Source organism: Mucor mucedo, assembly GCF_025094135.1.
Source record: "Mucor mucedo strain NRRL 3635 chromosome Unknown EV154scaffold_19, whole genome shotgun sequence".
Classification (NCBI taxonomy): domain Eukaryota; kingdom Fungi; phylum Mucoromycota; class Mucoromycetes; order Mucorales; family Mucoraceae; genus Mucor; species Mucor mucedo.
In genome coordinates this window covers 53,225-71,759 of record NW_026252303.1, presented here as the reverse complement: position 1 = coordinate 71,759, position 18,535 = coordinate 53,225, and the positions used below count along the sequence as shown (strand labels likewise).

Sequence of the window (18,535 nt, the reverse complement as noted above, 5' to 3'; positions counted from 1 at the left end):
GTATAAATAACCCCACATTATAATTAATAAATCTTTATCTTTTATCTCATACTTTATTTTGTACTTGTACTTTGAAGAGTACTCTTCTAGCCAATAGGAATAGGTTCACGTGATAGTCACGTGTTAGGTTATTACGTAAGGGTCAACTAGACATCTGAGGATTACAATTGGTAGCACCAGGCGTTCAAAGGGAAACAAGAATTAATATGGCTGAAAATCAAGAGGCTAAGGCGTCATACAATGACATGGCAGATTTGGTTAATAACTTGGCAAAACTGATGCGAGAAGTGAACAAGAACAAAAATATAAAAGCAAAGGAACCTGATGACTATTATGGTGACCGTGATGCTGTAAAAATCGATGGGTGGATATCTGCTGTTGAAAACTATGCTCGTGTTCAAGAAATGAAGGACGACGAAACTGGTACTTATGCTATAGGACTACTCAAAGACAAGGCTGACACTTGGTACCGAACGATTGAAAAACCAAGAGATGGCGAGGCTCCTCTTGGCTGGTTAGAACTAAAACGAGCTTTAGTCGATTTTTTCTGTCCTGAAAACTCCGAACTTATAGCAAGAGACAAAATTGCGAAGCTACAGCAAACAGGTGACTTGAACTCTTACATCAATACTTTTATGGATTATAAATTAGCTATCAAAAACATGACAGATGATGAGGCATGTGACAAATTCATGCGCGGATTGTCAAACGTAAACACTGCCGCTTACGTCCGACAATACTACGATGGTACCCTCAGAACTGCAGCTAAATCAGCACTTACATTTGACAGCGCTCATCATCAAGAAACACTGTTTAGACCTCCAGCACGTCATCCTGTTGTTAAAACTTACATTGACGACCCAATGGAGTTGGATTGGATTGACAATCGCCAACAAAATAATAGGTACAACAGAAACAACGGTGGTTCCCGAAATGGAAATAGTCGTGGTGGCTACAACAACAATAGGTCGCGTGGTGGTGGAAATTCAAACTCCAATGCTGTATGTTTTTTCTGTAACAAAACGGGTCACATCAAGCGTTTTTGTCGGGAAAGATTGAATGAAATTAAAAAGCTGGATGAATTACGTAACCGTCGATATGGACACTCCATTAATTTAATTGATATGGAACAAGATGTCGGTGATAATGCTAAACAAAAAAATAATAAACTTATTGATTTTGACCCATATGCTTTTGACCCTAGTGACACAGTAGACTATCCTATTTTGGAACCCCAAACAAAACAGGATGTAATCGCGTATGTTCAAAGCCCACATAGATCCGTAGTCGAATTGACCCCTATTGTCTATCCCACTAATGATTTGACTGAGGAATTTAATCACTTGGATGAACTAAATACTCTCGGCACAGTACTGCCGTTATATGATGGTACTTGTTATGGACAATCTTTACAGGTGTTGATTGACTCAGGTGCAAGCGAAAATTATGTATCACCCCACATAATTCCGGCAGGTCAAGAACTAATCCCAGTACTCAATCGACGAGTGGAAACCGCTGGTGGCGAAATATCCGAAATTAAGTACAAGATAAACTTAAACGTGAACTTAAATGGTTATACCACCTCTATATTGGCCTATGTTTTTCCAACGAAATTCGATCTCATTCTAGGACGCTCGTGGTTAAAACAAGAAAAACCTATTCCAAATTGGGACACTGATGTCTGGTCCATAAATAATGGAAGTATACAATTAAAACCTAAAGCACATACAAAACATTCGTCACTCACTTCTATATCCGATCTTAGTTATTTAATATCACATAAACAAGCTGACCGATATATGAAGAAAGGGGCGGATAGTTTTTTGCTCTGCATCCGAGACACTGAAAAACCTGACGGCGCATATTCACAAACAACGGATGATGATTACTGGAAAAAGCTGATTCAAGAATTTGATGAAATTTTTAAGACTGATCTGCCTGGATTACCACCAGACCGTGGGATTCAACATATTATTAACACTGGCGATGCAAGACCGATATCAAGACCTCCATTCAAGATGTCTCCATTGGAATTGGACGAGTTAAAAATGCAAATTCAAGAGTTACTCAAATTGGGGTTGATCAAGCCAAGTAGCTCTCCCTGGGGCGCTCCCGTTCTATTCGTTCGAAAAAAGCCTGATCCAGGATCAAAAGAACCGGGTAAATTAAGAATGTGTATTGACTATAGAGCTTTGAATAAACTTACCGTTAGAGATTCGTCGAGTATACCGCGCCCTGATGAATGTTTGGAACGATTAGCCGGTGCCAAATATTTTACTAGTATCGATCTCAAGTCTGGTTATCATCAGCTTCGAATCGCGGATGAAGATATCGACAAAACAGCTTTCAATACACGCTATGGCAAATTCGCTTTTCTTGTACTTCCCTTTGGTCTATCAAATGCACCACCTACGTTTCAACGATTGATGAATAATGTCCTTGCAGATTGCCTTGATAAATTTGCGTTAGTTTACTTAGACGACATTCTTATCTGGAGTGATACGTTGGAACAACATAAACAACATGTGCGTCATGTATTGGAATTGTTGCGAAAGGAAAAACTTATCGTGAATTTAAAAAAATGCAATTTTGGAAAAAAGGAACTAACTTTTGTGGGTTTTCATATATCAAGCAATGGCGTCAAACCAAGCCCGGAAAAGGTGAAAGTTCTAGAACATTGGCCCAAACTAACTAACGTTCAAGAAGTCAGACAATTCATTGGATTTGCACAGTTTTACAAAAGATTTATTAAAGATTTTGCTTCCATTGCAGCCCCTCTAACTGATCTCACTCGTGGAACTGGTCACAAGAAACGGCCCATTACTTGGAACCCAGATTGCCAACAAAGTTTCAATACACTAAAAAAGGTGCTTACTTCAAATCCTGTTCTTAAACTCGTTAACATGAACAAACCTTTCAAAATTGAAGTCGATGCGTCCGATCGTGGATGTGGTGCAGTACTCTACCAACCTGATGATGATTCCGAATTGCCTTGGCATCCAATCTGTTTCGAGTCAAAAAATTCACGTTAAGCGAATCTCGTATGCCTGCGCAAGAAAAAGAATTGTTGGGTATAATTTATGCTCTAAGGAAATGGCGTTGCTACGTTGATGGTTGTCCTGCTGGCTATACCGTATATTCTGACCATATGCCGCTACAATATTTCCGATCCAAAGAAAATCCTCCCAGTCGACTTGTCAGATGGATCAACGAAATAGAAGCTATGGCTCCAACCATTGTTTACAAAGCGGGAAAAGACAACCAAATTGCTGATGTTCTATCGCGTATGAACTACTCGTCAGAAGAGATGGCTCCTGAAGAAGAATCACTCGAACCTGACATGTTATATGCTGCTTGGGATAAACTACCTCCTCTGGTACGTGCGGACTGGCCATTACTATTTCTATCAAGGGATAAGGTAAAATCAGATGAGATTAACGACGTGTTAAACAAAGAACAAAATAACTTCAGTATTATCTCCAATCGTATTTATAGACATGTTAAACTGCCAAATACCGATCAAGTTCATGATGTACCTTATTTACCTTTCGAAGAACGGGCGGATACTCTTGCCAAATATCATGAATCATTAGGTCACGCAGGAATAAAAACCACGTTGTACTACATGCTCTCTCGTTTTTGGTGGCCTGGAATCAAACAAGATATTATTGACTGGTTGAAACTCTGTCCGGCATGCCAACTAAATAGTCGACGAGGTCTAGCTCACAAGGATGTTATGCACCCACTAAAAGTTCCCACCGCATTTGATCGTTGGCATTTGGATTTCTTAGATCTGCCCACGTCCACAAAAGGTAATCGTTGGTTGTTAATTGGTGTTGATTACGCTACAAATTGGTGCGTTGCTCGTGCTATGCCAGTTGCTTCGGCTGAAAACGTTGCTGATTTCTTGTATGAAGAAATTGTCATGAATTTTGGAAACTTCTCTGAGTTGATCACCGACCGTGGATCTAATTTCTGCAGCTTATTAATGAAAGAGTACCAAAAGCGTGTTGGTATTAACCACAAACTTACCAGTGCTTATCACCCCCGCACGAACTCCAAGGTTGAACGGTTTAACGGCGTCATAAAACAAATGCTTCGAAAGTACACTAATGGTGCCATTCATCGTTGGGATGATTTCGTCCATGCTGCCCTTTGGGCCTGTCGTATTCGCATACATTCTACCACGGGATTCAGCCCTTACTATTTAACCTACGGCCGACAACCTCGCATACCTGGTGATGTCATGCGTCCTTACATTGACTCATCGGTTTTTAAAGATCCTCGAACTGTAGCCGATTTCACCTCACGTGAATTGGCGTCCTTAGGTCAAGACCGTGCTGCTGCAGAGTTTAGAATGAAAGCCATGGGTGAAAAGGACAAGACTCGCTGGGATGCTGCCATCAAGCCTGTATCTTTTGAAATTGGTGACATGGTAATGCTAACAAACGAAGGCAAGTATGGACTGGAACCAACTTTTAAAGGTCCCTACATGGTGGTGAAAAATTTCCCTGACTTTGGAACGTACAAGTTGGAAACAATCGCGGGTGAACCATTGAAATCACTCGTTCACGTTGATCGCTTAAAAGCTGCTAATGGTCCGAAACCCGAAGAACCATGGTTTAATCCGACTGAGACAAGAAAAATTTGGCGTGATTTCGAAAAAGAAACTGGAACCCAGGTTTTACAAAAAATAATTCTTCCACCTATTACCGAAAATGAAGTCACCGATTTTATTGACCCTATCGATCCAACACCACCAAGTCCTACTTCCGAAAAATCCTCAAGTCCACAATTTAAGCCTTTACCTACCTCTCCTATCACTAAACATGCACCCGTACCTATGGACACTACTCTCGAAAACTCTGAATCTATAACTGACATTGACTCTCCTATGGTTGATTCCCCTATGGTTGACTCCACTGTTCCTAGCTCTATCTCAATCGGCTCTCCAGTTTTAGGTGCTCAGGGACGAGCACAGAGCCTAGGGGGGGCTAATGTCAGAACCAATCCAGCCAATGAAATAGTTCCGGCACAACAGCCCGGTACCGAGAACTACTATGACGCAATGGAACTCACAAGACCCAAACGAAGGTTTAAACCAAAGGTCACGAAAGCAAGACCAAACAAGAAATCAAAACTATATGTCATAAGAACAAACAAGCAAAGCCATAAACTAATTTAGCATAAAACAATTACATACATATGAAACATCAATCAATTTAGATAGTATAAATAACCCCACATTATAATTAATAAATCTTTATCTTTTATCTCATACTTTATTTTGTACTTGTACTTTGAAGAGTACTCTTCTAGCCAATAGGAATAGGTTCACGTGATAGTCACGTGTTAGGTTATTACGTAAGGGTCAACTAGACATCTGAGGATTACACGCAACATAACAACCGAGTGGGGAAGTGGTTTAACCCGTCTCATTCACTCTGAGAAGATCGTCGGTTCAAACCCGGCCTCGGTTACTTTTATATTTTTTTGAATATTGTGGGCTGTATGTAGGGATATCCTATCTTTCTTTTCTTTTTTTTTTCCCTATCTGAACAGTGGCATTATGGTCCTGCATTGTTCATCGAAAATTAGGACTAGAAGTCGCCTAGTCTTTTTTTTTTTTTAGTATTGCATGAAATTGAATAAATGAATCATCTCTGAGAAACAGAAAGCTTATTGATATGTTTCACCTACCATGAAATAGAAACAGGAAAAAAAAAATTATGTCACTTTTGAACACTTTCAAATAACATTTATTTTCCCCAATTCATGTACTAATGGAAATACCACAAAATAGGCTACAAACGCTTGTAGAAAGACGATTGAATAGAAACCGATGCCAGCCACACTCGGCAGCAAGCAGTATACATAGCACGCATAGTTTTGCCTCTTCTAGCATTATTGAAAAACAGCTGCAGTCACTTGTCCACGATGCTGACACACCACAAGAAGATACCACTGAAGTACTACAGCAAACATTCGATCGTTTGAAGCCGGATAACGATCGTCATCCGGCCTCGATACATAGCTCCTTCAAAAGATCACCGAATTATTTGGCTAATCATATGGAGGATGATATACATGATGAAGCGCAAGTATTCATTTCTTTTTTTTTAAAAAAAAGGTAGTCCTTTATTGACTTATTTTTTTTTTCACGCAGACTACAGGATTTTTCAGCTTTTACTTTACCATTTAAAGAGAGACCCATCGTCATTGCAAGCAAAAACGCGGACTATTTTATTCCACCACCCACCAGTCATCGAAATTATTTAGACCCTCCAGATGCAACCATTTTAAAATCAATCAAACTGCCTTACCCTTTTCGAAAAAAGGAACCCATTTCTCAACGACTGGAGCGAGCAAAGCCTGAGCCAGAAGAGGATCGTAAACGTCCCATGAAATCATCATCGAAGCGACATAATAGTTTGGCATTAGGTTATATGGACCAACTATTAATGAAAGACGAGATAAACGATATGGAAGTAGAGCCCATAGAACATGATACATTAAGGTTGCTGGATGAGACCTATCATCATCCCAATCTTCGGTCCAGAAAAAGATCGGATCGGCACTCGCAGCAGAATATAATGACATGGATGCCAGATCAATCTACAGTGTGGAATAATTGGATGAACGACGACTATCTGATATCAACCTATAATAATGAGAGTTCGCATCCATTAACACCTACAATACCTAATGAAAATCCGAATTAAAAAAAACCTTATTGTTTAAAACATGTATCATTTTTGACTACAATTTTTTTTGTACACACGACTCAGCAAATGAATAAAAGTACAGGCTTGGGATCATAAAGTGTCTCCTATAAACCGATTTTTTTTAAAGAATGCATCGAGAAAATGAAAAAGATGCTACCGACTTTTAGATTTTACGGTATGTTCTGATGATGCTCCTTAAAGTGATATAAGTTCACCTTGTTGAAATATCGTAATATTTAATGAACACGCTGATTATCTACAATATTTATAGTCATTGTTCGATTAACTCAGTGGACTATGTTCTTCAACTTGGTGTTATTAGAAACAAGAATCACCCGTATGCAATAAGGAATGTACGTTGGTTCGGAACCAACTTTTAATATGATTTAGTTTACTCATTCAACATTGTACATACAATCTTGGGTTCCAAATCCAGTCCTTGTTGTTGTTTTGTGGGGTCTATATTCCCAATACCCGTGTCCCACGCAAAATCTAGAAGTTACAATGTGAATTATGTAGATCCCTTTTATTGTGTTATTATAGAATGTTGAAACTACAGCAATATTTATCCGTAGATACCACGTACTAGAAAGACGAATAATTGTAGGGGAAGCAATTACGCGATTTCTATTAAAAGACCTAGTGAATACTTCCCATAGGTCATTTTTTTGGGGGGGTGGGATTATTCTGGTCAAAAATGATAACAACAGCTGTTTTATCTCAAGTTAAATAAGCTAAAGTGATAAAGGCCTAAGTTTCCTTTTTAGATTATATTTTGTTTATTGATGCTTGGCTAGAGTAACAAAAGTAAATAACTTGTTCACTTTCCCACTTCCTCTCTTTCTTTCATTTTTTTTTCTCGATCCAATAATCTTTTATAACCAGAATAAATGCTTTTACAACCAGGCCAAATAATCGAAACCACTGGAGATAATGTGGTGGGACTATGGCAACCTTCTATTGTGAAAGTCCAAGAACAACTATTTGTGATAGGTGGTGGTGGAGCTTTGATAGATAATTTACGCGTTTTAGATCTTTTGAAAATGCAATGGAAAACCATTGTACTGTTTCCTTTCTCTCATTTGTTCTTGTTTTTATCACTTATTTTCTTTATTTAGATTGTCAAGGGAAAAGAACCACCTAGAGTATACGGACACACAGCAACCCTCTGGGACAATTCTATTGTTGTCTTTGGTAACCTTTATGTTTTTTTTTGTTTTTGAAAAGAAAAACTCATGAATTTGTGAAGGCGGATGTGATGCTTCTGGAAATTATAGCAATGCTATCCATATTTACGATATCCAGAAACAAGCTTGGTCTCAACCAGATATCGATGGTACGACGCATGCACGCTACTTGCATAGTGCATCTGTGTATAACAACAAACTCTTTGTTTATGGTGGATTTGCAAAGAACAAGGACTGTGAGTGGGGAGAGGCAATTTATTATTTTCATCTTTTGACTAACAGTTTTTAAAATGAAAATTTTCTTTATAAAGGCACCTATGTCCTCAATGAATTAAACGTACTGGATTTACTCAGTTTCAGCTGGTCAAAATACGAGAATGTGATGCCACGATACAATCATTCATCCACTCTGATGGGACATAAATTGTATATTTATGGCGGTAAAGATGTTTGTGGAGACACGACGTCTGACCTTTATGTGATTGATCTAAGTATCTCACCTTATACATCGCGATTCATGTTGAAGAGTGATGGTATGATGTTGCTTAAGAGCAAGCATTTTTCGGTCTCGGTCGACGGAAAATTACTCGTGTTTGGTAAATACCATCCTGATTCCATGTATGGTTTATGGATGCTAGATTTCAACACCCTTCAATGGACGAAACAGGCTACAGACACACATTATTTTGATACGGGAGCATGGAATTATTTTACAGCCTTGAAGGATTCTAGCTTGGTTTTTGTGGGAAATAGAGACGACGTTCGACCTCTAGGTCATGACCACTTTAGGTTAGTACGTTTTTAGTAGTTGCTAGCGAAAGATAAAAAAAAAAAAGATAGTTACTCACATGTAGTCCCCATTATCAAACTAGAGATGTTTTGGTCTTGGATAGTAAATCCTTGGAAATTCCTGATGTTAATAAAACATTAGAAGTGTCTCGATTATGATTGTACACACATATTAGCGAGAGCATTTACCCGAGAATAAAGACGGGGGAGAAGCTTTTTAGCTTAATATAGTTATGACATGGTAACGCAATGCATTGATGATCATTTAAGCAAGAAAGGACCCTTTGTTTTGAGACGGAGCAACGTATCTTAAACATCATTTAAGAAGTAGAGACACTGTGATAATTTCTAATACATAAGATCGTCTTTAATGTCTACTAATAATATGATTGAGTTTAATATAGCCCTTTGGTTACATATAAAAAAAAAAGGGAGTCTTCAATCCTCGTCTAAAAACAGTTAAAGACTCTCCTCCTTTTTATTTTACGTGAAAATCCTCGGAGATGAGCACACATGAAATGACACAATACTCCCCCTTCTTCTTTTCATGCGTAGTTTCAAATTACTCAATAGTAGTTTATTTTTGGCTCTTTTTTTTTTTTTAAACACTCTTTCACACCTCCCTTCCCATAATAAAAATGACGGATGCCGAAACCATGGAACTAGGTAAAAAGACCTCCCTCTTTTTTTTTCTTAAACCGTAAAACTTATACCCCTACTTTTTTTTTTTTTAAAAAAAAATTCACACGTATAGATTTAGAGTTAGATGCACTCTTGGAACAACCTGCTTCACCCACTCTTGCTAATGACGACACTAAAGTTCAGTTAGTAGCCGATGAGGAAATCGATCGGTTTGAAGCATTACCTCGTCCAACCGCATTATTTCTCCACGGTGTAGATGATATGAGCACCAAAGACATTACCAGTTATTGTAACCACCCACTATTACAAAAGGTCGAATGGATCAATGATTCCGCCTGTAATCTAGCCTTCGCCACGCGTGAACAAGCACAGGAAGCCTTACAGAGTTTGTTGCTTAATCCCTCTGTGGAAGTGCAACATCGTCAACTGGTAGCAGCTAAACCTTATGTCAAGGAAGACGTGACACATGAATTGTTTATTCGTATCTCAACCGATGAAGATGTCAAGGAGCGTGGAGCGCGTACACGTAGTCGATACTATTTGATTCACGGCGTAGAGGAAGACGAGAGTACAATTTCAGAAGAACGAAAGGAAGCACGTAAATCACATCGTGAACGCATGGCAAAGAGTGGAGGTGACGGTCGAAGTGTATTTAGTCGCTTAGGTAAAACTGTCGACCGAAGATCTTTATCGCCTGATGCCCAGAGAGAAAGAAGATCCTTATCGCCTAACCACAGAAGACAAGAAGAGGATAACGTAGTGCGCGAAATTCCTAGTCATTTGAAGAGTCGATTGGGTAATATCAAGTCTTAATGTTTTTTTATTTTTATTTTTTTTATATGCTTTTTATAATAGTAGTGATAATAAATAGATAGAATAGATATAGGGAATAATAAGTTTTAATGTTTTGTCTTGAATTTAAGTAAAGGAGCCAAGATATTTAAAGGACCTGCCTTCTTGAGGAAATCATGGTCCATTAATTCATCAGCAGTTGCTCTTGATCTGACATCCACACAAAGACAGACAGCCAAGAAACCCTTTAATTCACGCGAGAGTTTCTCGGGGTTCTTGAGCGTAGGTGTACCATTGGTAGCAATCAAATATAAAGCCTTGAGAGGTTCTTCATCAAGGTAAGGAGGTTCATTTTCAATCATTTCAATAGCCATAATACCAAGAGACCAAATATCCACTTTGGCTCCGTATTCCTTTTGCTTCACCACTTCGGGTGCCATCCAGTAGGGCGTACCTACCATCGTAGCACGCTTATTTCTTTGGTCTGTTAATTTAGCACAGAAACCAAAATCACTGATCTTGACTTGGCCCTGAGCATTCAATAAGATATTATCGGACTTGATGTCTCTGTGTAGGATATTTTGGGAATGTAAATGTAATAAACCTGCAGTTGTTTCATGACAGACAGTAGCAATTTGTTGTTCGGTCATGGAGTTATTATCAATGACATCGGTTAAAGCACCACCCTCCATATATTCCATGATAACCCAAAGATCACTATTACGCACCAAGAAGGAATCAAGGTAATTCACGATATTAGGATGTTGCGATTCTCTCATAACCAAGATTTCAGTTACGATCAAATCCTTACGTGGTTGATGACCCAAATCCATTTGCTTGATAGCGACTTTGGTATTGGTAGCTAACGCATTCGCAACATAGACTGAACCTGACGCACCTTGTCCCACACGCTTCAACTTCTTGTAAAGATCATTGGGATCCCCTGGTGTAACCACACTCTTTAATTGCTCCATCACTTGGGCCTCTGTCATTGTACTGATACGTTGCTCCACGCGCTTCTTTTGTTGAGGCGCAGAAACCAATTGTGCGGCCTTCTCTCTTTCACGATCGCGAATCTCGCGTTCTCTCTCACGTTCTTGATCCCGCTCGCGCTCTCTTTGACGTTCCTTCTCGCGCTCCTTTTGAAGTTGTTGGTCGCGCAATCGGTCCTTTTCGCGTTGCTGTTCTCGTAACTGTCTTTCGCGTTCGCGCATCTCTAGTTCCAACTTTTCACGTTCAAACATGATGCGTTCGTCATAGGTAGATATGCTGGTCGTACGAGCTGGGACTCGGTGTGATCCATGTGATCGGGAAGGTTCAGGACTTGGGTAGTTATCTCTCGCATATCCCTATTTTTATATATAGATGAATGAATTTTTTTTAGCATGGGATACAAGGGAGGACCGTAACTAGGATACCAAAAAAGAAAAAGAAAGGGACTTACGGGGGAGGGAGGCACGCGGTCGTTAGGTGGGTATTGGGGACTCATGGGAGATTTAGGCTAAAAAAAGAAGGTTAATTAACTTGTGTCTCCCTTGTGCATCTCACATAATTTTACAGTTCTGATAGCCAAATCATCCATCATTTCATTCATATCATTTCTTCTCTGCTGCTGTTGTTGTTGTTGTTGCTGTTGTGGTGGAGGAGGGGCAGGACGAGGAGGAGCAGGACGATGACCTGATTCACTAATGAGAGCAGCCCATCGATCATCACTCATACGTTCTACAGCTCCCTGTAAATTGGAGGATCCGTATTCTTCAGCTTCGCGTTTGGTTTGTTCTGTATAAAACTCTAATACGTCCAACACAGCCTGGGGATTCTTGGCTGCATCTTCAGCTGTAATAGCAGATCCTTTTAATAATTTCGTCCATTGATCCGGTAAACCCTACATGCAGGGTTGAGTATAGGTATTTTTTTTTTCATGCTAATATCTATCTATTACCGTAAATGCGCCAGTATGAGGATCAAAGCCTACATGAACCTCATGAACAAAATTGGTAGGACCTGATGCACCCACTGTGGATCTCTTTTTTTTAAAAAAAGAAGTTAGAGCTCTCCCCACAGTATGTATAGTATGTGTATGCTTACATTATAAATCTCGTCCATCCAACCGTACAGATCTTCATCACTTTTACAAGCGATATAATAGGTCTTGTCTTTGGTGGCTACTTCAAAGCAGTAAGGCTTCAGATCTGTTCGGGTAACTGATGTGATTTCTTTGAGGAATATCAGGGCCACACACTGTCCTGATTGCTATTATGGTAGGGTATAAGAGAGTGTGTGTATTGGTGATAGTGAGAAGTAGCTTACCTCGTTGCGATGAAAGGTCAATGCTTGATCTCTCAAGACACAGAAACGTTTTGACCAGATCCACGCCCGTAAACCGTCTTCTTTTACAGAGAGGTAACCGTCTTTTATAATTTCAGTCATGATGAGCCCTTAAAAAAAAGAAAGAAAGAAGAAAAAAGGCTCCCCGATTATTATATAGGTACCACTGGTGTCACATTAAAAAACACGTCACTTGACTGCATTTTTCATCCAGCGCTGACAACATTGGGGGAGACAAAATAAAAAGACGGAGAGAAGAAGAGAGAAGAGAGGAATGTCACACAGAATATGCCTTGTTCCTGAGTGTTTTTTTTTAAACGGAAATTTTTATAAATTTATACTTATATGATTATTTATTTTACTCCCTCTCAATGAATATACTGAACCCCCTTTTTTTTTTATTTTTGATTCTCTTCTAAAATAAATTCTCCATTCCCACTCCTCTTCAATAAACTCTCTCTCTCTCTCTCTCTCTCTCTCTCTCTCTCTCTCTCTTTTATTTTTTTCTTTTCTTTTCCTCCTCCTTTCCTCTTTTATTTATTATATCTTTTTTAACTACTTTATATATATTTAAAACAAACAATAAAAATGTTCTTTAAATCAGGTCAACCTATTCAGACGAGTGGAAATAATTTAGTAGGCCTTTGGAGACCATCCTTTGTCAAAGTCAAGGATAGACTATTTGTTTATGGCGGTGGTGGAAATGTCACGAATGATTTACACGTACTCAACTTGGTTGATATGCGATGGGAGACTATTCAAGTATGTTTTTTTATTTTTATTTTACTTGCTATTTTTCTCCGTTCTTTTTTCTCCCCCACTAAAAACGATTCTATCCTTAGACTGTCAAGGGAACAGCACCGTGTAAGCGATATGGACATACAGCCACTCTCTGGGATAATTACATCATTGTCTTTGGTAAGTAGTAATCGGACAACAAATTAAAGTAGTGTATTCAACATACAAAAATTAGGTGGATGCAACGAATTTCAGGAATATTGCAATGATATCCATGTGTATGATATACAGAAACAGACTTGGTTTCAACCAGATATAAATGGCATCGTACCTGCACGCTACTTGCATAGTGCGTCCGTGTACGACAACAAACTATTTATTTATGGTGGATTTGCAAAGAATTCAGATTGTAAGAATTTTTTTTTTTTTTATATATTTTTCATCTCTTTTTATAAACAACTAAAAAAACAATGGTTATAGGTACCTATGTGCTAGACGAATTAAGCGTACTGGATTTAAGGACTTTTACCTGGACAAAATATCACGGCGTACCACCACGATACAACCATTCTGCCACACTGGTGGGGCACAAGATGTACATTTATGCCGGTAAAGACGAGCACGGGAACACCATTTCTGATCTGTACGTTGTCAACCTCAATACGCCACCTTACACACCGCATCTGGTGTTGGGCGGGAATACCAGTATGGTCCTACTAAAAAGTCAGCATTTCTGTGAAGCCGTTTGTGGAAAATTACTTGTGTTTGGCAGATATCTCACCAACAATGTGGATTCCATGTACGGTCTCTGGATGCTGGATTTGGATACCCTCGAATGGACAAGGCAGGAATGTAACGCTCATTTCGAAATTGGGGGCTGGAATTATTTTACAATCATGTCCGAAAATAACACACATCATACTATGGACGACGGACAAGTCTCTCTCAACAATCTCTTTTTCCTAGGCAACACAGATCCCTTTCGTCCGCAAGGATATGACCACTTTCGGTGAGTTTTTTTTTTGTCTTCTTTACATAGAACAAGCTGACTGACTAACTCTTTCTTATTAGTGACGCTTTGGTGATCAATGGTGAGTCTTTGGGGCTGTACGATATACCCCAGCCACTCCAGGTCTCCTGCGAATTCTCTCGTCTGCTAAACAATCCCGAATTATCTGATTTTGTCATTGTACCCGAGGGTGGTCAGGAATTTCATGTACATCAAGTGATACTTATAACGCGCTGGCCGCATTTTCGAAACATTTATAAATCAGGCATGATCGAAAGTCGGCAGCGACGTATGGAAATTCCAGAGCCTTACAACGTCGTACTTTCCTTTCTAAAGTATCTATACAATGATCGGTTGGATGTGGATGAGCCCTGTGAAATCATTTGTGAAGTGCTGGTGTTGGCCAATATGTATTTACTGTCACGGCTAAAAAAGATCTGTTGTGAGAGGCTCTACAGACATCACCTCTCCATCAACACATGTGGTCTCATCTTTGAAAAGGCCATCATGGCAGAGGAAGTAGGTCTCAAGTTACTCACACTGGATTACATGTTCCGGAATTATGGTCAGGTCCTCAAATCAAATATCGTGTCGGATATGTCGGCTTCAATACGGAAAGAGTTTTTAGACGCTGTACCAGAAGACGCCATGCTCAATGTAAATAACCATCTAGTGACGGTTCAGACAGGTAAACAGACTACCAATGCCTTTGTCACCACCAAGATACAGCCTTATACTTCCACTCCTTTATACAACTACTCTAATAACAATGCTAACGATTTAAATACCACGCCAACCACCACTTCTACTTCCACTACCACCGTAGTCTAATAATAATAACAATAATAAAAAGTTTATCTATTTCCCCATTGGCTGGATTGACGGTAATTTGATCAATAAGAAAAAAAAAAAAAAAAAAAAAAGGAGGTGCCCTTTATTTTTTTTCGCTTTTGCTTTAACGAATGATCACTCAGTTTCTAATTTTAACTCTTTTCATGCACATCACAAGAAATGTAAACTATAAATTATTTTTGAGGCTCGGCGGAAAAAAAAAAAAAAAAAATCATGGCCCTCCTATTTTCTCACTATAAAAAGAAGCCAAAAACCCTTCTACCCCATTTTTTTCCCTACATCATCATCATATAAAATATAAACCTCTTATACACACACACGCACACACACACAAACTGAAAACAATGACATTAAATCATCATAAAAAGGTTCAATTCTCCAATGAGAGGGATACAATTGCATACACACACAGCGCAACAGATTATGACCGTTCCCCATTTGCCGGTGCGTCACTTCAATTACAGGCATTCAGGGCCCAATTACTGATTCCACAGAATGCGTCTATCGCTCCTCCTCCTCCTCCCGTCATCCACCCAACCAAAAGAGTCAAGGCTCACCTCAAGATTAATACTACCACACTGGCTTGTGGTCCTTTATTTTTTACAGCTTTATCCACCAATTACAGTCGTCTTGAATGATAACAATTTTTTTTTTACCAAGCACTCTCGTTTAACAATGGGAATGTCTATTTTTGTTTTGTTTGTTAACTTATAAAATAAAATAATATATCTTTTTATACCTCTTTTTCAACAATGGTTGTAGTGGGGGCATGGGTAATGATACCTGATTTTACAGAATCATCATCATCACTGCTATGATTGGAAGCGAGTAGATGAGGTGGTTGGTATCCATCCATGTAACTATAGACAGTTTCCTTCCGTGTCACCTCTATTCCTTCACACTCTTCTTCTTCTCTTTTTTCTTCCTGTGGTTTCTGAAGGACATGACGGTACAATAACTCGGCTCCTTTCGAATGAGGACTTTGTGCCCAGTACAAGATGAATAACTTGTACAAGTTGTACTTTCTCCTTGAAACAGACACCATATCCATCCAGTGATCCAGCACTATGAGTGAAAAAAGGGTTAGTTGTCTTATTCCACAAAAAAGAAAAGAAAACTAAAAATCACACCTTGGAATGAACCAAACATCATCCAATAAGTCAGCCATGCCTTTAATTCGTCCGTGTCATGTTGTTTCTGTTTTATCAATTGCCAGCAACGCCAAGACGGGTAGAGCACGCCAACAAGGTTAAGGACAAGGTGTGTGGATCGACGGTAGGTTCGGATAGCCCCATACGTGAGGGCAGTAGTGAGAAACGAAAAGAGAACAAAAGGGTAAACTCCTTTATTCAGCAGAAAGGTATATAACCAAGACTTGCTATAGATGAGCTCCAGTGTCTTGATACGAGCTACCACCGTGTTATTGATCGAACGAGTGACGTATGAAATATTAATAGGTGCTCGATCCTTTAACGCATCTAACCAGTCTTCCAGGACCTTGAATGTTTTGTCATGTTTTATAGACATTATAAAGTAAAAAAAAAAAAAAAAAATAAGGTACAGACACACACACACACACGCACACACAAAAATATTTTTTTTTTCACTTGTTTTAATTAAATTGACATGTGATACTTTTTTTTAAGCGGCAACCGCTACCATGGCAACACCACCACCACCACCACCACCAGGAGGAGCAACCGGCGAAATGAAAAGACACTCATTCTCATAGACAATGAATGCATCGGATTGTTGTTGTATGATATAAAAGCCTGCTGAAACGAGGGTAGCCAAGGTAGCAGCATACATGACTAAGATAGAGAGTGCTTGTTTTAGAATTAAGAGCATGGCCTGGAACGGTCTTAGGTTAAGACCTAAACGAGCCACGTATTCTGGGTTCAGTGCCTGGCTGAGCACATCCATGTCACGGTAGGAGACGTTCCCACAGAGCAAGAGTTGGCGTGTATGAAGGCGGAATTCTAGGTAGCTGGTAAAATTGGTGTAATTTACATTGGATATATAGAGGTTAAAATTCATGTCGCTCAAGAAACGCTTTTCGAGCTTATTGATTTGTGCAGTGGAGTAAGTAAAATGGGTCCATTCTGACCAGTCCAGGTTCAACCATGTTACATCGGCACTGTGATAAAAGAAGAGAAATGATAAATATATATAAAAAAGTGTGTGTGTGTGTTGATAAAAAAAAAAAGGACACATGTTTTACAGGTATTTATCGGCGACTACGATACTAGCGATAAACAGGTCGCGGGGATTCCAAGCGTGTTTTATGATATCGGTGGTGTGCTGAAAATATTGATCAATGTACCATAGACTGCAGATCAAGGACGAGCAGGATATTTGGGCCTTGGAGAGTGTCTTTTTGATAAAGTTTACGTTTTCTCGAAACGCTTGAAGACTATCTCCCAACGGTGGTGTGACCAAGATGAAATCACTACCACTAATCAGGCTAGCAATAAACGATGCCGTCAAGTCTTTTTGTTGTTTTTTTTAGGTGTGAGTTATGAGATAATCATATAAGAAGTAACCTGCATGTTATTACCAATTAATTCAAAGGGGATGGGGATATACTGGCCATGCATGCCTTGTCTCTGCACAAGTCCTAACAATTGTTGAAAAGCCGCTACTTGTCCATACACCTACATAATATTTTTTTGTTTAAATTCCAAATGCTCGTTACTTCCCCATCTCTCTTTTTCTCTCTCTCTTTTCTACCGAAGTGTCGCATAAATGCTTGGCCTTGTCTCTTTCTGATTGCTCTTTTCTTTGTAACGAGCGCTTTGGATTCTTTTTCGTCATGGATTGATTAAAGGATTTGTTGTAAAAAAAAAAAAAAAAAAAAATATAAAATGGGAGATTTTTTTTAATTAAACCTCAGTGTATGCAAGACAAAAGGGTAAGCCTCTTTATTTACACAAAGTGCCGCATGGGAAATGCCACACCATCGAAGCAAAAAAAGAGAGGGGATGAACACTTGTCTTTTTTTAAATAGAATGAGGATCTATAGATAGATTCCCGTCATTTCGGGTCATAATCACACCACTGACCATAGGAAACAATGAATACAAACTAAAACCAACGCAACCCTTCTCTTTTTTCATACCTAAACATACATCCGCTCGTAAACATGTGTCGATTTCATAATCAACGGCTAATCCAGACAATTACAGTTGTTCCAAAGGCAAAACTAAGGAATGAAAAAATATATGGCCTTTGGATAATCCAAAATTAATGGTCACATATCACAACAAACATATAATGTATTCTAATCTCACTGAAGGGCTTTTCTCATAAGGTGAAACCCCCTTTATTTTTTCGTACAAGAAAAAGCATGAATGAAAAAACGCAACAAAAGCTCGTGTTACAATCGAATATGTTACACTAAAACCCTCAAGAGAAAAACAGCTCTTTTTATTTTGCAGTGCATCGAGTTCATCGAATAGGTTATATATTTTCAG

At 39.0% G+C, this 18,535-nt stretch overlaps 7 protein-coding genes and 1 non-coding gene across 8 annotated transcripts; 5 read left to right on the top strand and 3 right to left on the bottom strand.

Moving 5' to 3' along the window:
- Positions 1-5,406: 5,406 nt before the first annotated feature.
- On the top strand, positions 5,407-5,480 carry EV154DRAFT_t33. The gene has a single exon. It is a non-coding gene; the product is annotated as a tRNA-Val (tRNA).
- A 303-nt stretch (positions 5,481-5,783) lies between these two features.
- EV154DRAFT_579806 (uncharacterized protein) lies at positions 5,784-6,744 on the top strand (the record flags this gene model as incomplete). Its single annotated transcript, XM_051606596.1, has 2 exons — positions 5,784-6,101; positions 6,174-6,744. 2 exons carry the CDS (start codon positions 5,784-5,786, stop codon positions 6,720-6,722), a joined length of 867 nt encoding a protein of 288 aa, XP_051460522.1. The 3' UTR covers positions 6,723-6,744.
- Positions 6,745-7,583: 839 nt separating this feature from the next.
- EV154DRAFT_459807 (uncharacterized protein) lies at positions 7,584-9,107 on the top strand. Its single transcript, XM_051597496.1, has 5 exons — positions 7,584-7,786; positions 7,844-7,919; positions 7,975-8,148; positions 8,224-8,701; positions 8,785-9,107. Exons 1-5 carry the CDS (start codon positions 7,616-7,618, stop codon positions 8,858-8,860), a joined length of 975 nt encoding a protein of 324 aa, XP_051460521.1. The 5' UTR covers positions 7,584-7,615; the 3' UTR covers positions 8,861-9,107.
- A 196-nt stretch (positions 9,108-9,303) lies between these two features.
- EV154DRAFT_499367 (uncharacterized protein) lies at positions 9,304-10,205 on the top strand. Its single transcript, XM_051600463.1, has 2 exons — positions 9,304-9,367; positions 9,456-10,205. Exons 1-2 carry the CDS (start codon positions 9,340-9,342, stop codon positions 10,154-10,156), a joined length of 729 nt encoding a protein of 242 aa, XP_051460520.1. The 5' UTR covers positions 9,304-9,339; the 3' UTR covers positions 10,157-10,205.
- Positions 10,206-12,687, bottom strand: EV154DRAFT_499366 (kinase-like domain-containing protein). Its single transcript, XM_051600462.1, has 6 exons — positions 12,446-12,687; positions 12,224-12,388; positions 12,078-12,161; positions 11,694-12,020; positions 11,580-11,636; positions 10,206-11,484 (listed from the first exon to the last, which is right to left on the bottom strand). The coding sequence occupies exons 1-6, from the start codon at positions 12,563-12,565 to the stop codon at positions 10,243-10,245; spliced, it is 1,995 nt and encodes a 664-aa protein (XP_051460519.1). The 5' UTR covers positions 12,566-12,687; the 3' UTR covers positions 10,206-10,242.
- A 517-nt stretch (positions 12,688-13,204) lies between these two features.
- EV154DRAFT_415708 (uncharacterized protein) lies at positions 13,205-15,041 on the top strand (the record flags this gene model as incomplete). The annotated part of the gene is made up of 5 exons (XM_051595689.1): positions 13,205-13,225; positions 13,306-13,381; positions 13,437-13,610; positions 13,682-14,210; positions 14,273-15,041. 5 exons carry the CDS (start codon positions 13,205-13,207, stop codon positions 15,039-15,041), a joined length of 1,569 nt encoding a protein of 522 aa, XP_051460518.1.
- Positions 15,042-15,747: 706 nt separating this feature from the next.
- EV154DRAFT_106791 (TB2/DP1, HVA22 family-domain-containing protein) lies at positions 15,748-16,646 on the bottom strand. The gene is made up of 2 exons (XM_051593882.1): positions 16,193-16,646; positions 15,748-16,127 (listed from the first exon to the last, which is right to left on the bottom strand). Exons 1-2 carry the CDS (start codon positions 16,587-16,589, stop codon positions 15,796-15,798), a joined length of 729 nt encoding a protein of 242 aa, XP_051460517.1. The 5' UTR covers positions 16,590-16,646; the 3' UTR covers positions 15,748-15,795.
- Positions 16,647-16,703: 57 nt separating this feature from the next.
- Positions 16,704-17,919, bottom strand: EV154DRAFT_600230 (uncharacterized protein; the record flags this gene model as incomplete). The annotated part of the gene is made up of 4 exons (XM_051607157.1): positions 17,793-17,919; positions 17,620-17,716; positions 17,284-17,551; positions 16,704-17,199 (listed from the first exon to the last, which is right to left on the bottom strand). Exons 1-4 carry the CDS (start codon positions 17,874-17,876, stop codon positions 16,704-16,706), a joined length of 945 nt encoding a protein of 314 aa, XP_051460516.1. The 5' UTR covers positions 17,877-17,919.
- Between the last annotated feature and the right edge of the window lie 616 nt (positions 17,920-18,535).